This window comes from Barbus barbus (genome assembly GCF_936440315.1).
Source record: "Barbus barbus genome assembly, chromosome: 25".
In the NCBI taxonomy this organism is placed as follows: domain Eukaryota; kingdom Metazoa; phylum Chordata; class Actinopteri; order Cypriniformes; family Cyprinidae; genus Barbus; species Barbus barbus.
Genome location: NC_136753.1, coordinates 13,449,777 through 13,467,066, shown reverse-complemented (window position 1 = coordinate 13,467,066; position 17,290 = coordinate 13,449,777). Strand labels below are relative to the sequence as shown.

Sequence of the window (17,290 nt, the reverse complement as noted above, 5' to 3'; positions counted from 1 at the left end):
TGACAAGCCTGATTAATTTGATTAATGTTATTATTGAGTGATTTGATTCCAATATCTACACCTCAGGAATGTGTTTATAACTCCAGAAGAAAAGCATTCGGTCTGAGTGACAGAGAAATCACAAAACCGCTGAGAATGGCCAGTGAGATCGGTTACCAACAAAGAGACGTTCGACAGAACAAGTGAGAGCAAAATCATAGAATGATGTGAAATGAGTGCGCTCTTAAATCAGAACTCTCCATCCCGAGAACCCAGACTTGATGACTGTCATAATTTTGCCTGTTCCTTATGTTTGTTTTGTTGCTGCCATATTGTTTTCTTTCCATTTTTTTCTTGGCATGCAACTATCTGTCAAGCTGTTGTGCCAGAGGGGAACAAATCATCACTCTTCTGAAGAGACTGAGCCATCATGTCCTGATCAATCACACAGATAGAGCTGCCTGAGTCGGGTTAGAGGAGGCATAGCTGACGTGCGGCACTGGTGTTTCGGGCTGAGAGATTGAGGCTGTCAGCACTTTCTTAATGCAAATCCCCCCGGCCTTTGCTCTCTGACAGACAGATCTAGAAGACTCATGCTGGGAGGAACCGGGGAAATTCCGAACACAGGGGGCGAATCGTGATTGCCTGACAAAACAGGCAACACTGCCTCACTCTGTCAAGACAATGAGCCGGCGAGCACAGCTTATCGAGAACACGCCCTACGAAGAGTCTCTGCAAAGAACATGCCCCGTTTTCTGGGTAACACTAAGTCCAGTCAAATATTGTTTAGAGTGAATTTCGTCATCGAAGTTACTGATGAAAATCTTTAGTAATGTTTTTTTGTCAATGAAAGCGAAGATGAAATGAAAAAACGCACATCGTGATAATAACAATGATTTTTAACTGAAGAAATATGCTAGCACGTTAATTAACCACATCCTATATGTAAGATTAATCAGATACACTAAAAAGGTTTGGGGGTCAGGGTTTTTTTTATAAGAAATAAATAATTTATTTTGAAATTAGGTTTATCAAAAATGACAATGAAGTCATTTATTAAAAAAGATTTACAAAACATTTCTATTTCAAATAAATTATTTTCTTTTTAACTTTCTATTAATCAACCTTTTTAAACTGTGATGATTTAAAAAAATTAAATAAAATAAAAAAGGTTTCTTGAGCACCAAATCAGCATATTACAATTATTTCTGAAGGATCGTGTGACATTGAAGACTGTAGCCCTCTAAAAAGTCATTTTGGCCATGACAGGAAAAAATTATATTTTAAAATATATTAAAATTGAAAACAGTTGTTTTCAATTGTAAAAAATATTTCATAATTTTACTTCTTACAGTATGCAGCCTTGCTGAGCACAAGTCTTCTTTCAAAAACATTAAAAAACCTACAGACCCCAACAAACTTAAAATTAGACCTTGCATTAATACAAAATTATACAAATGCACAAGTGACTTTGTAACTTACTCACATGCTATGACTGCTAAAACATATCTAACCCTGAGAAAAATGAAAAGCTAAAGCATAAAGAACTCACAGTATTATACACACATCGTATTATAATCTGTAAATATGTCATTTCAAGAGCAAAGTTTTTCACAAGTAATCCAGGATAGTTTTCACATGTAGCTTTTGTTAAATATTGATTTATGGTGTAATTTTTAGGGCTGTAACGTCCCAGTCGATTAGTCGATTAATTGGTCGATATGGTCTGGTTCGACCAAAAATCTGATTGGTCGATTTTTTGCCGCGCTCATTTCATCAGGTGGAAAGCACTAATTGCTAATGGGGGTGTTTTCAGAGCACCCCTGTTTCACAGGTAACAGTCTGTTTTCAGAACACCCCCATTGTTTTCACTTTTTTTGGATTAGCCCAACCCACTGGAGAAGAGAGACAGATAAGTAGGCTTTAGAAGGTTTGATGCTGAATATTATTTATTTAATAATAAGCTAGTGTAAAAACAAGAAGCTGTCTCCTTCCAAAGAACCAGTGTTAATTTCGTTAACGAAGAGGACGACGAAAAATATTCGTTAACGAACCTTTTTTCTGTGACTAAGACGAGAAGTTGACGAGATAAAATTAATATCTGATGATAAAAACTATGACGAAATGTATGCGCGTCTTCGTTAACGAGACGAGACGGGACTAAAATGTTATTTGAGGACTACCGGACATTCAAAATACATCCTATAGGCTAAGTTGACTGTCTTGTCTTTTAAAATGTGCGTCCCTGGCACTGGATCGCAATCAGATGAGGGGCGTTTGTATATCTCACAGTATGGCAGCCGCAGTGGGCGGATACGCTACCAAAACGCAAACTAGCGATCTGAAACAATGGCCTCAGCAACTGAATGGTTATAGGGATAGGGTGACCAGACATCCCGTTTTTCCCAGGAGTCACAATTCGTTGTTGATTAACTTAAAGTTAGTGAAGGCGCGATAGGCGGAATCACTCTGATAGAAGTGCTCCACTTTCTCAGTTCTCACACAGCGCGCGATCAGTTCTCAGTTCTCACAATATTGCGCAATTGCGCTGTGCCCACTGTTTGTGTTAGTTTTCAGCCTAAGATGCTTTATTTTTCAGTTATGCACTTTATTTGGTTTCTGCTCTTGTTTGTTTAATAAATATTCTTTTTTTATTAAAGTGGACGCGCCTTTTGTGTTTATTAAGAGTAAAAGCTTTAAGTCTATTCGTGTCTCAGCCGCGAAGCTGAGCTCTTATGTTCAGCCTCGCTCTGTGCGAGCTGCGCAGAGCGGCTGAAATGATAGTGTCTGACAGTTATACTTATAACATATGACAAAAATAATTTTCTAAATTATGTTGCACATTCCTCAAAAGTTCTTGTGATATCACTAGTTGACAACATAGTACTGTTTTCAGAAATCACAGGCTATGATATTGCGCAGGTGCACGTGATGCACCGCTGTCAGAGACGACAGACTCGTGTGTCAGACTCATTTCAGTGCAAAATAATTAGGTCAAAAACAATTTAATATACTGCAAATAGCCTATTAGTTTTTTATGTTTATTTATAATTAATTTAGGCAGACAACAAGGCTACCAAGTACTGAGCACAGTGCGTATCTAATTAATGTAACGTACGTTTTTTTTTCTCCACAACGTCATTTTTAGTCGAAAGTTTCAGGACTTCAGTCGACCAAGATTTTCTTTGGTTGATTACAGCCCTAGTAATTTTGCACTTTTTTAACAAACAAGATCTTTCTATTACAAAATTTTGAAGCCATTGAGTAAAGCTGACAAATTGACAAATGTTGCTAGTTTATAGTTAGCCATGTGAATAATAAAAAAACTGGTCTTAATGGCACAAATCACCCACTTAAGTACTGAGTTTTGTTCCTGCTACAGTAACGTCACTATGCACGCTTCCAAACACTGCTGTTTCATTGAGTAGTTTGATATGTCAGCTTTTGGCTTAACCAGTGGCATGAGTTTGGAGTCTACCTATTTGTTTAAACAAAGGCAGATGGGGTCCGTTTGGCACTGCTTGGTGACCAGAAATGTACACTTTACATAAAACACACACTTTAAACCATCAAAATTTCCCAAGTGTGCTTTAGCACTGGTATTCACTTCATCATGAGCCATGACATAGCGGCACTTTTGAAAGTATGCTTGAAAAACCCCTCACAAATTCCCAATCCTTCCTTCATCTTCATAAGGCAAACAGAACAGATGATGTAGACGGCTCATGCAACGTCATGCCACATTCACTCACTCTTGACCTGTTATTCCAGAATCCCAGGAGAGAGATGATGGGTTACAAGGATAACAGCGCTTACCTGCAGAGGCCAAGCTGCTGAGGGTCAAAAACAGGATGGTGGAGGGGCGTATGTGTGCCGTTAGCCACATGGCTGGAACAGAACGCTTTCCTGAAGCCAGACGTGGCAGAAAAAGTAACAGCAGGGTGTCTTCTTGAACGGTCCCCACTAGCTCTGTAGAACGAGAGTGAGAAAGATGTCAGTCAGTGACCAAGCAGCAGGGTATTAGGGTCTTAATGTCACATCCTGTGGGCTTAGATGGGAAGAGACAGCAGGGCTCTGGTTGAGGTGGCAGCACTTGTTAATCTTAACCCACTAATGAAGCCTTGTGTGAATGGTGGGAATTAGGGCTGGGCAATATGGCCAAAAGAAATATCACTAGTGCTCGCGTGACTGAGTAAACGCTTCTGCTCTAGTGAGCTCGCGCCGCGCGGCACTTTGAACTTTGATTCGAGCGGATAAACGGTCCGTGTGGTGCGATTCAAATGAGTCGTGCTGTTTCGTTCCGCTTTTGGCGCATAAACATTATATCGAACTCTTCATATCGTTTTATCGAGGAAAATTATATTGCGATAATTATCGTTTTCGAATTATCGCCCAGCCCTAGTGCGAATGAAGAGAACAAGAGATAGGTCATCTAACAACCTCAGCAGCAGGATCAAAAGTGGCCGCTTTGCCATTTTAAAATATATATTTTTTAATAATTTATTTACAGTACTTTTGATTTAATAAATACATATTTGGTGAGCATAAGAGACTTCCTTTTAAAAAATTACATCTTACATTTACACAAAATAATACAAATAAACAAGTGAACTTGAACTAAGTTACATCCTGGTCACACTTTGAATTAGGGGTGTGCTCAAAATATCGATTCTTAGATACATACCGATATAATAAAAAAAGATACAGTATCGATATTCTAGCCCTTGGTATCGATACTCCGCCCAGCCATTAGGGGGCGCAGCGGCGCCCGCGAGTTTCAAAAAACTCATGGAAAATGTTAAAGCAAGATGTAGCATTTAAGTGATTTCATAGTGAAATATGTTATGGCAGTACATGGTGTCACAAAAAAGAATTATAAGAAGATTTAATAAGAAGTTAAGAATAATAAGAAGAAGATTTTGTGCTTGTGTGAGCTCAGACTGTACCCTTGGAAAGTTAAATGTTGACTTGTGGTAATTTCCAGATTAATACAATTTGTGTACAATTAATCAGAGCACTTAAAGTTGCAAATATTTAAGCAAAATGCACTTTGTTATAATGCACTTCAGGGCTCGACAGTGCGAGCATTTCACTGGCATTTGCGACTAAAAATAGATGTGTGCGAACTGGAAAATGTATTTAGGAGCGCAAGTGCGAATACAATACAAAATACAAAACAGCCTAACTTATACAGTAGCCTATAACAAACGTATTAATTTATTCTGTTTATTTATGGAAAAATTGCGATGCAGCCTCATATGATTACTTTAGAACTTTAAAAAGGCAACGGTTTAATTTAAATGAGCACAGATGAGAAGAAAAGCGGAGCGAGTTAAAGTGAAGACGCGCTGAATGACGCACATTCGCCACTAGAGGGCGCTGCCGCTGCCGTTACCCCGGTAACCCAGTAAACAAATCAGCTGCGCTATTTTCCTAAAACTGTGTAAATAATGTTTCACACTCAGTCATTTAGATATTTATATTCGCTTTAATCTTCACAATAGCCTCAAATAATTCTTACTTAAAGACTTAATGAGCTATTTATTTTCAAACATTGTTTCTAAGCTAAAGCATGGCCCATCCACTGATCTATAATAGAGAACAGTGGGCCTATCTATATATCAACGACTGATTCGTTATTATTGTTCAGTAACACAAGTTTCATTAGTTAACATGAAAAAAACAATGACTGCATTTATTAATAATGCTATCTTAATTTCAACTTTTAATAATACATTATAAAATCAAAAGTTGTCTTAATATAATTCAATGGAGCTAACATTAACTAACATAGTTGTATTTTTTATTAAATCAACATTAACAAAGAATATTAACTACTGCAACAATTAGCTATTGCACATTTTTAGTTAATGTTAACCTGCTTTAACTAATGTTAACAAATGGGACCTTACTTACCTATTGTTCTTTCGTTCATTTCAACAATCTTTTGCACTCTAATCTTGAAACACTTGTTTACTTTATATTAGGGGTGGGCGATATGGGAAAAATATCATATCACGATTTTTTATAGAAATATCACGATTCACGATTTTTATCCCGATTCTTTGTTAGTTTTACTATTTTGGTTTTACAAGTTGTCTGAGCATTACAGCCAAACTAGAAAGACAAAGATGCATGGCAGATATTTAGGCCAAAGTGGGTGAAGATAAAAAATCTTTGTCATTATTTTATTTTTCTTATTAAAAAATAAGAACAAAGATACAAATTACAAATACACATAATATACAAATAAAACAAACAGTGCTTTATTTCCAGGTACAATAGGTGTATTTAGCAGAGCATTCAATGAAATTGAATGAACAAATATAAAAATAAAACACTAGATAGACTGATTCCTAAAGCAACTGTATTAAAGATTTTCAGTCAAGAATAGTGAGTGATTTTTCTCTTTGTGTTTTGTTGTTTTGTTAACGTTAAATGAATAGTTCCCCCACAAATTAATATTCTGTCATCTGTCTGTCAATTCTGTCATAATGTTGTATTTTTATATCATCATTTACTCAAAAGTTGTTTTAAACCGGAATGAGTTTCTTTCTTCTGCTGAACATTTATAAATGCCATTTTGAAGAAGGTGGAAAACCAAACAGTTGCTGGTCCTCAGTGACTTCCATAGGATTTTTCTTTCCTACTATCAAAGTCAATGTAGACCAGCAACTGTTTGGTTTTCCACTGAGTAAATAATGACAGAAATTCAATTTTAGGGTGAACTATCCCTTTAATGACAGTCGACAGCATGTTTAGTGTCCTGTCCCTTTAAGAGCTGCACGCATCTAATATACAGTACAGGCACGCATCCGTTTCTCTCTTAACTATTTACTTTCATTTTAGAGATAACCAACTCAGTCTGTATGTAAACCTTGTGTGTTTTGACAGTATTAGCGCAAAATATAACTTAGTTGAGTAATCAGGCGCTGTTAGACAGGCGTTTTAGTGCGCGTGCTTCAGGTGTATGCGCTCAGAACAAGCGCACGTCAGACCAGCGCGCGAATTAAACATTTAACCAGCAAGGCTTGTATGCAAATAATGTACTTTTGCGATCGCGAATAAGTGCAGTGTCCTGTCTGAGTAACTCTACTGCTGTATGTCGTGTTGTACAGTATATAGAGACGGCGGCGCCAGAACTGTAATTGACAATGTGCGCGGTAGCGCGATACTACGATATTTCTTCAAAAGCAGATCGTGGAGACATTTTTATCGTCCACGATCAAAAATCGTCATATCGCACACCCCTATTATATTTTTATGTATTTTTTTATAAAAGTCTTTTAGTAAATTATCTTTAATAAAGTTATTTAACCTGTTAGGACGACAACACTTTTTTTCACTTAGAAATTATATATTGTGATTTAAAAACAAAAACATATACCGTGACAAAAGCTTCAATGATTATTGTGAAAATTTTATACCGACACAGTTTAATAGGATTATAACTAATTACATAATTAGCCTATTAAATAGTCTGAAGTAAAATTATTTAAAAACCTTGTGTACTTTCTGTATTCTGATAAATTAAATAATGGTGCTTGTAAATGTCTCTTTGTATCCCCTTATTAAGCTAAAACACCTAATTAGAAAAATTTGCATTGCACCCCTAAATGTTTTTAATGCGCCCCTAAATTTTTTGACTTAGGAGCACATGTGCTCCTTGGGGAATAGGTAAGCGTCAAGCCCTGCACTTTTGTCTTCAATAAATTGAAGAAAAATGCAGAGTTCTGTTTGTTGAGTAAATGTGTTCAGCATTAACTAATTGGCTCTGGCCCATGTATTTTTATTGAATCGTATCGAATCGTGTCACATTGTATCAAATCGTATCGAGACAGCTCTGTATCGAGGTACGTATCGAATCGTGACCTGTGTATCGAGGTATGTATCGTATCGCCAGGTTCTCCAAGGTATACAGCCCTACTTTGAATACTGTATGCTTGTTTCATAATAACTCGAACATGTCTAATCTCCAGAAAATTAAAAACTAATGCATAAAGAATTCATAGCATCAAAAATACTGTGAAAATACTATGAACAGCAACTTTTCAATATGCATAGTGCTTTAAACAACACAATAAAGATATGCTGCAGTGAAGATAAGAGTCAGATTAGACACCTGGAGTTTGCCGTTAATACCATTAACAGATGACAGCTAACTAACACGACCACAACTGAACTTGAGAGATGAAGCGGCCAATCAGAGTTCACCGGAGGGTGGGCTAAAGCCAACATATGCCACAGCAGTAGAGTTTAAATACAGCATGCATTATCCACATGAAGCTCCACTTAGTCCACTACCTGACAAAATGGTGCAATCGTACCATCTGCATCATGACAGATATTGAGTCATCAAATAAAAACCTTTCAAACAATTCTGCACTGGCATTCAAACATTTACGTCTGCTCAGAGCCTCTGAAATGCCACATCAGACTCGTTTCAGTTCGTTTAATTCCATTTTGACAAAGTGAACTTTTTGAAAAGTGAAAATGAAAAGTTTTCCATGGCCACCATCCCAACCCTGTAATACATGTCCAGTGTTTTTGAAGTAAATAATGGTGATTGTAGGTCCAAACATCAGAAAAACTGATCTCAACAGCAATCTTAAAAGCAATTTCCTATTCTTTTCAGAGAGTTTATTATTATAAATCCATAAAATGGTTCATATTTCTAAGAATTTATACTTCAGAGCACCACAAGACTCCAGTTTGTGACTGTCGCACAACTAAACATTGCTGCCTCTCTAATGTTTTTTTTCAATAGCTCGTAAAGATTACTTATTATAAAAGTAGCAGTAAGTACGAAAGTATGAGGCATACATCACCATCCCACACAGTGTGCATAGATACATGTACACATGCAGGCCAATAAAACTCTTATTATCCTGAGCAAACCAGGTTTGTCACGCTAGTTTACTGAGGCATAACAAAGCATTTCACTAACGAGTTTAGCAGTTACATTCAGCAAAAGCAGCCACCCGTGCAGCAACGGGTGAGGAACAGTCCCTTAACCCAGCACACTACCCCAGGGCATTGTGGAGAATCAATGTGTGTAAAACTTACACAAAGATGCACAGTGGCACAGGTGGATTAAAACCTCAAATGTCAATCAGAACATTTATCAGTGGTTAAAAACAACCACATGCTACACTGGGGGTGTCCCCGAGAGAGGAGCAACAAAAGCCGCAACTTCATCAGCATCTCTAGCTTTCTCTCGGCTTCTTTCTTTCTCCTATCTTTCTGCCTTTTTCTCTCAGTAAGGTGAGGAGCACGCTCTCCCTCTCTCGCTCACTCTCTCTCTCTGCAAACAGCTGCAGGAACAAAGGGCCATTCACGCACGGGCAGCTGCTGAGGCTGGGAAGTCATTTTGGAGAATCTCAACAAATATTGCACTTCCAGCATAGGGGCCCCAATCCAGTGCCCTCTGCTTTTGATTTGGTGCCCCCCTCTCTTGTCATTCTCACACCATTCTAAAGTCCTCAGATTTAAGAGGATGTTATCAAGGGCAAACCAAAGCAAAACAAAATGAATTAAATCAATTAATTTTTTTCTGCTACCTGGTTGGGGCAAAACAAATTAAAACAAAATAAGGGCGCTTAACAAAAAAACCTGCATCACGTGAATCACAAAACAAAAATAAACCAAACCAAACAAAAACAAAGTACAAAAACACTGTCCTTGGCCCATTGGTGTTATGTTACAGTACGTTATTTTTCAATTAATTAGTTGACCATGGTGAATATCATCCTCTCGAGTAGCTGTGCGAGTATAATATCTGAACTTTTTAAGCATGTAGACCAAAAGTGGAACAATAATAGTGGACCCTAAACTAAAACCATGGGCACATGAACAACTCTATTTAACTCAGTCAGTTATAAAATAGGCCTATAGTGTGTTTGTTTCGGTTTAGAGACCAATCACCTCATCTGACTCTTACTGAAAGATTGTGTCTCTCCTTCTATTTCTCGGCAGAAAGATATAGTACAATAACATTGAGAAACAGTCTGGAAAAGTCATTAGCAAATTCAAGGCAGCAGACCCCAGACTGAACATAATAAGTAGCTACTCCACACTATTACTGTGTAGGTGGAGTGGTGAACACCATATGGTTTAATACGCAGCCTCACTCTGAACTCAAAGAGGCACTTCACTCTGGAGGAAGAAGCGTGCCTTAAAACTATAAAACCATCCATATTCAGTTCAAAATGAAAAACTGACTTAATGAAAGATACAGATCATTCACAAGCAGGTCAGAATTTGTGTTTATCACATTAGGTTTCTTGTGTAAAATTATATTCTGTAGATGAGCTCAACTTGGCAAACTTTGCACACAAAAAGTATTCTCCTAGCGTCATAAAATTATGGTTGAACCACTGATGCCACATTTATATGTCCTTACTACCTTTCTGGGCCTTGAATGTGGTAGTTCCCTTGCTGTCTTTGGAGGGTCAGAAAGCTCTTGGATTTTATCACAAATATCTTAATTTGTGTTCGAAGATGAACAAAGGTCTTACGGGTTTGGAACAACACAAGGGGAGTAATTAATGACAGACTTTAATTTTTGGGTGAACCATTCAGGAGAAACTTGATAGCACAGTCAGCAAAGCCTATAGACGATGTGCAATGCTAGAGCCTTCATGTAAACCGGTTACGTACAGCATTCATCCAATCAATGACACTGACACCATAAATATGCAAATAAGAATGTTAATCCAAGGTTTAGGAATGAACAAAGTGAAACGTCATTTTATGAACACCCAGGATTATCAGCAGCATGAAATGTGAAATAAGGTTTTACAACTACCCAGGGTTAACTATTAAGTGTGAAAAGTAGGGGTGTGCGATAGTCAAAAATTATGGGTATATTTTTTCAAAAATTATATATTTATTGGGATTTTTTTTTATAACAATATCTAAATATTTTGCTAACTGTGTTATTTTGCTGGTACCTTGACTCGTTTAAGCCTGTCATGGATAAATAAATATGACACTAAAACTGCCAGTAGGTGGCAGCAAGTCCCTGTTAAAGGGGTCATCGGACACCCATTTTCAAGTTGATATGATTCTTTTGGGTTTTAATGAAAAGTCTATAACATACTTTGTTTAAAATTTCTCAATGGTCGTGTAAAAAACACCCTTTTTACCCTGTCAAAATCAGCTCTGTTTTGAGCAAGCCGTTTTGGTCCATGTTGCTTTAAATGCTAATGAGCTCTGCTCACCCCGCCCTTCCGTGGGGTGATGAGCAGACTGTAAAGTTCCGCCACGAAACTTGCTAACTAGCACATTATTAGGAAAGGCGATTTGCAAGGATTCATACAAAACCCTTATCTTCACTTGTTCTGAAGCTGGATCACGAATGATTCGCATGAACAAACGCAGTTAGGCAGATCGGGGATCCACGCATTCCCTTCAAAAATGAAAGTATAATCCTCTGCGTCTTCAGCGGCTGAGATGTCGGGAGTAAATGACGACTGCTATATTCATTATTACATCCAACAACAAAACACTTCAATCGCTTAAATCAGAGACATTCTTGTCTTCCCCTGCACCAGAGTCGACACAATGGCGTAAGACGGCTTTGTCAATCAACTATCGTGGGAGCGGCCTGTGCAGAACTACATCATTCTGACAGAAATCTCAGAACAGCTTGATTTGAGAAAGGGGATTTTAAAATAGGGATTTAAAAAAAACACTGGGTGGATTTTTATCATTATAGGGTGCATGTGTACACACATTTATGTTCAAACAACACGTAAAGTGAATTTTGCATCCGATGACCCCTTTAATGCGGAATTCTTTGAATCTTTCATACAAATGATTAATTCAAAAGGGCTGATTAATTTAGAAACAAAAGGGTTATTTAATCATGGACCCCAATGATTTGCTCAAAAACAGATTCATTCAGGAATGAAACACCGCAGACGCAAAAATGTTCTGCTCGACTGAACTTTTGTATTAAGCATATAGGGCCTCATTTATCAATCTAACGTAGAAACGAGTGCAGATCTGTGCGCACAAATCAACTTACAGCAGAGTTCATGTGTGAATCATGAAACATTCGTATGCCACCAATCTCATCGTACGAATGATCGCACGTTGATAAATGTGGCGGCAGAAATCAATCGTCGTTTGAATATCACGCCCCTAAAAACACCCCAGTTTAGAAGCCTCGCCCCTAGAGTTTACAACATGGAGAAACAAAACCCGGCCAAAAGGTGGAAGTAATCTCATTAAAGAGAAATTGATCTTACTCCAAAAACACCCCTTAACCTTGTAATTGCAAATAATTAGACTACATTCATTTATGTAATTATATAATATTACTATATTATATTTTATTATATTAAAATACTGGTAAATATACATTATAGCCTATTTAGTTCTCCTCACTCTACAACAAATATTTTAAATTTAACGCTATTTAGAACAGAACAAGAATGAAAAATAAGTAGATATAAATTATATATTAAACTATAAAATAGAACACAAAATAGGTTATAGTGGCATTCATTATACACAGCATACTAGCAAAACTGAAACAGCATTGGGCTCACGAGCCGGTCTCATTCCACAAGAATCCAAATGTTTCCATTTTTGCCATATTTGTAACATTTGGTTGCTAAACTATTATTCATTATGTAGCCTAAATAAGGCTTTATGCTTCACTCATGTTCTAATATCCATGTAAAATCCTTCACATGCCCAAAAATGTTTGTTGGGTGCTGCACGTTGTTTTTTTACAGCGGGCCTTTAAAAATAAACCATGTAAATAAATTTAGTGGGCCCGCTTTTCTGTCGTACGTTCATTTCGTAAACGAGGCCCATAGGCTTTTGGACTTTCAAAATGTGTTTCATTTATATTTTTGCAAAATGAGTGACATAATGTCAGCTCGCATATCAATAAAACAACAATTACAATATTATCGCAGATGATAAAAATAGCACACCCCTCTTTTGTGCAGTGGAAAATTTCCATGGATGTTAAATGTCCCTGCCAAAAAAATAACTTCTATTTTTAAGAGAGACAACATCAAAGTTAACAGACATGGACTAAAAGTCATAAAACTCTGATTTTTTTTTTCCATGGAGTCTTTACGATATGTTTGACCATGTTCTTCTGAAAACCATCGCAGCATGAGAGGACAGACCAAATACAGCATGACCTCTAGAGAATAACACACCACAACTATTTCTAGCCATGTATAAATAAAACACAACTCACTCCAGCCTACATTGTTCCAGCCAAGAAACATGGCATGAGTACTTATGAAAATGTAGGTACCTATGGAGCACATCCTCTAGGGCCACTTTGGTAGTGGAGGCCGCCTAAAAACCATAGTGAAGTCCAACATGGGCCTTTTGACTGCTAATGAATCTTATTTGGATTGAGTCATTCAGTCTAAACAGAGTGTGGTTTCCCGCTTGCGTAAGTGAACGATGACGGGGGCCTCTTTGACATGTTTATAATGGAAGAACTGCTCGTTGGCCCAAATGGATCCTCTCCGTGTTGGCTGTGAGCGTAGCCACGTGTCAAACAGTGACACACTGGGGACATGAAGTGGCCAGCTGCACTCAAACAAAACCACAACCTCCAACAGTGATACAGATTGATCAATCTACTCGACTCACTGGGCCAATTTTGCATCTTTAGCACCGGACGAGTTCGTTCACACAGCATGCACACAAACACACACTAAATCACACCTCAGGGCCGTCGATAAGACCACATTGCACACACACACTTGAATGGAACAACTGCACATCTGTGTGTTACCTCTATTTGTGAGTCACATGAGAGCATGACAAGTAACGTACATACACTTGCATCAACATGCAATTTTAACTCATACGCCTCTCGTTATGAATCATCAATGACTACTACTCGCAGAACGCCAATATGATAAAGACTGAAAAGATGAAAAAGGTAGTGAAATTCATTCAAATACATAATCTTGTGTTAATCTTCTCTATGTGCAGTGAATTTAGTTCCCTCCAAAAAGCACAGAACTTCCTCTGTCTCCCTCTATCTTTTTAGAAAGTAATAATGTGTAACTAGTAAACATCACATGAATAGGTGAAGGATTAAGTTATGTGAAATATTATATTAAGCCACTTTGACAAACTGAGAAGATGAAAACTGTCTCTTTTGTAACCAAACACAGCATGATAACAAGAGTGATAAGGACATCCTCTGCTTTGCATTTAGACAGATTTGAATAAGCTATGCTGATGAACACTTTTGAGAAGACTGTACAATCAAACCTAAGCAATACTTTACTTTTTTAAAAAGTCAAACAAACAATCTGACAGTGCAGGTATTGCAGGATATATTTTGACAGTCTAAACCAGTGATTTTGCTTCAGGACTGATTTTATATTGGACATCAAGACCCAACACAGTCCCGAAATTGTTTATTGTACACAAAAATGTCCTTAAAATCAAACACTGAAATGTTTTATTGATTGATTGATTTATAGTTTATGCTGGCACCTGTCTAATTTAACTTCTTCAATCAAATAACAAACGGATTTGTGGAACATTGTAGAATTTAGTTTGTTACACAGCATTAGCCGCCAACAACAAAAGATGTGGGTAGCGTTTTGTCTTCTCTTTTAAAAGCTGATATACAAACTAAGTTTGTTATGTGCAGGTGATTATTTGCATTGCTTTCCCTGATGTCTGTGACCTTATCAGAACAGACTTACAACACATTTTAGGGTCCAGTCCACCAGATAACAACCACTGGGCTAGAACTGTACATCCACTGAAGACAATCAACGTAATTAACATGAACTTCTCTGCTGTTAATCCCACTGAAGAACCGCATCTAAAGAATGCACTAAGCCAACTGATCACTCAGTGACACAAGACATCATATTTATGAGTATTTTCTGTTTTATAGCAGTCGCTTGAAGTTTCGATTTTATTAGACAACACTATTCCCAAAGGTGTCATTTCTAATAATTACTGGCCTGTTTGAGAATTTCACAATACCTGCAACTAGTAAATGGAAGAGGCTTTTGTCTTTACATGCACTGAAAGAGATTCATGTCATGACTGTACCTCCAGTGATATGTGAACTATGTACATTAATTTGATTAAATGAAATTCCTGTGTAGGGCTGTCCACTCATCCTAAAAAAAGAGTTGGGCTTCGTGTTAAAGGAGAAAAAAATAAAGTGAATTTAATTTTTCACATTGCAGTGCAGCTGTCAGAAGTAGGCAACCTCAAGTTTCACAGCTCATGACCAAATCACAACATCTGCAGACATCGTGCATACTTAAAAACTCTTTACTTCAGTTTAATAAAACGAATATGAACATCTTACACTCACTTATGAATCCTACTGGGCTTTATATCTTTACGTGCACTTAAAGAACGTGTCTTTGCATTGTAGATATCAACTTCATTGATCAAAATGCGTTCTAGTTTTGTCAAGTCGCAAGACTCAACGTGCTGAGAAACGTGCATGCGCGTCTATGAGTGAGCATGCGACTGTAAACATGCTATAAAACTACATTTCTTACAAGAACCCTAAACTGGTCTTACAACAATTCTAAGACAATTTACACGTCACACAAAAGCAAAGGCAGAATCAAAGTAACATACCAGCGAATCTTCAGTAATGCTTAAGAAAACTTTCTTAGGGAGTTCACGGTGTAACGTTTCCAAAATAAAGGACCAGAGCAAAATCTTCTGTCAGTATGGTAACTTAATCGTGCGACAAACGCCACGGTTTTTGGGATGACAAGGCTTGTGACAGATCTCAAAAAGTTTTAAACACCTCTCCCGCTTTCTGTGTCTGTGTGTATTTCAGTGGGAGGGGCCAGTAGGAGGAAGCTGCGACTTACATCTATCAAGACAAATGAGAGGATGAAGTTGCTTCAAAGCCCATCAACATCAGCCCATGACACTTGAGTTTACTTAAAAAAATTATTAGTTATTAATTAAAAGTATTAGTATGTGTTGTTGTTGTTGTTGTAATAATAATTACATAGTAACAAAAATATTTATTAATATTTATTAAATTATTGCTAGCTATATAAAACGATAGCTGACAGTTTTAAAAGTTTTGTTTTAAAAGTTTTTCTTTGCTTTTATTAGTGACAAATCCTCTTCAACATTTTTACAAGATTTTTTAAACACAATATTTCCTGTATTTCCCTTTATTTTCACACAGCATATTCCACAATGTCCTCTTCAATAGAGGATTATTATGAGGTCATACAATTATGATCAAACTTATTGTAAGAACAATGAAGTTTTACACGCATCTTGTTCTGTTTGACTCAAGATAGCTATTTTGGCACCCACCCACCATCTGCACAAACAAGCTTTTACCTATTTTATACTAAGGCCTAATGCTAAAAATGTCTCTTTTTTTTATTTGGAGCACGTTTAGGTTCACACCGGTGCCCAACGTTTTGCTACGGTTTCTGTGTTGAACAACATGTTTCCTGGAAACGGTGTGCAATGGGGTTTGAGATACGTTTTCTCTTGTTTGGTCGGTGTGTCAAAAATCTCAGCCCAAGTGAAGTGGGTCCAAGTGAAGTCATTTAATATGTGTCCGCTGCAGCTCGGTATGCGCAACAATTGAAGATATTAGAAGACATGTTTGTCATAAGAGATTTATAGTAACAGCATATCAACATGATGATGATGAATTTGTAAGTAAATGTAATTAACATCAAAATAAATTCACAAGAGCAAGTATATTGTTTGCACATGTTTATGTACATTAAAGGCAAAATAACTGAAATAATAAGAGCACAAGTAGATCTGGAACTTCTTTAAGTCTGTCTAAATATAATAATTGCAATGTCTTCTGGTCCATATCCTTTCCTTAGGAAGGTGTGCTAGACGCTGATTAATGTAACATAAAAATACTATACATATTTATATATTTTGCTATTGTATTGTGGAGTGACACTTTCATAAACTTTTCTATGCTCCTCTGATTATATAATGGTAAATATTACAATATCAACAACAGTGATCAGCAATAATAATAAGCCTAATATTCACAATAAAAATAATAAGGTCATATAGATCATAGCACAGTCTCGGAGGTAAGAAGTGGATTATCCTTCACCTGAAATTTCTTTTCATCCTGAAATGCGAGGCAAATGTTGGATCACAATAATTAGGAACCACAGTTTACACAAATCCCTTCACTCGACTGGGATGTTCTCTTTTATTCTGGACGGCAAGGGCAGTGACTGTAACATCGAGCGTATTTTGCAGTATTAAAAATGTATTTATACCAATTTCATCAGGCTCTGAAAATTCTTCAATGAGTGGCCTTCTC

General features: G+C 37.0%; 1 protein-coding gene across 1 annotated transcript in view; it reads right to left on the bottom strand.

The window, feature by feature from the left end:
• Positions 1-15,786, bottom strand: part of LOC306844525 (transforming growth factor beta receptor type 3-like) — a 124,427-nt gene extending 108,641 nt beyond the window's left edge. The window contains exons 1-2 of the mRNA XM_079376730.1: positions 15,592-15,786; positions 3,796-3,948 (exon numbers count right to left, since the gene is read on the bottom strand). Coding sequence (XP_079232856.1) covers positions 3,796-3,865 — 70 coding nt within the window. The 5' untranslated portion in view covers positions 3,866-3,948; positions 15,592-15,786. The remainder of the gene's footprint in view (positions 1-3,795; positions 3,949-15,591) is intronic.
• Positions 15,787-17,290: the final 1,504 nt, after the last annotated feature.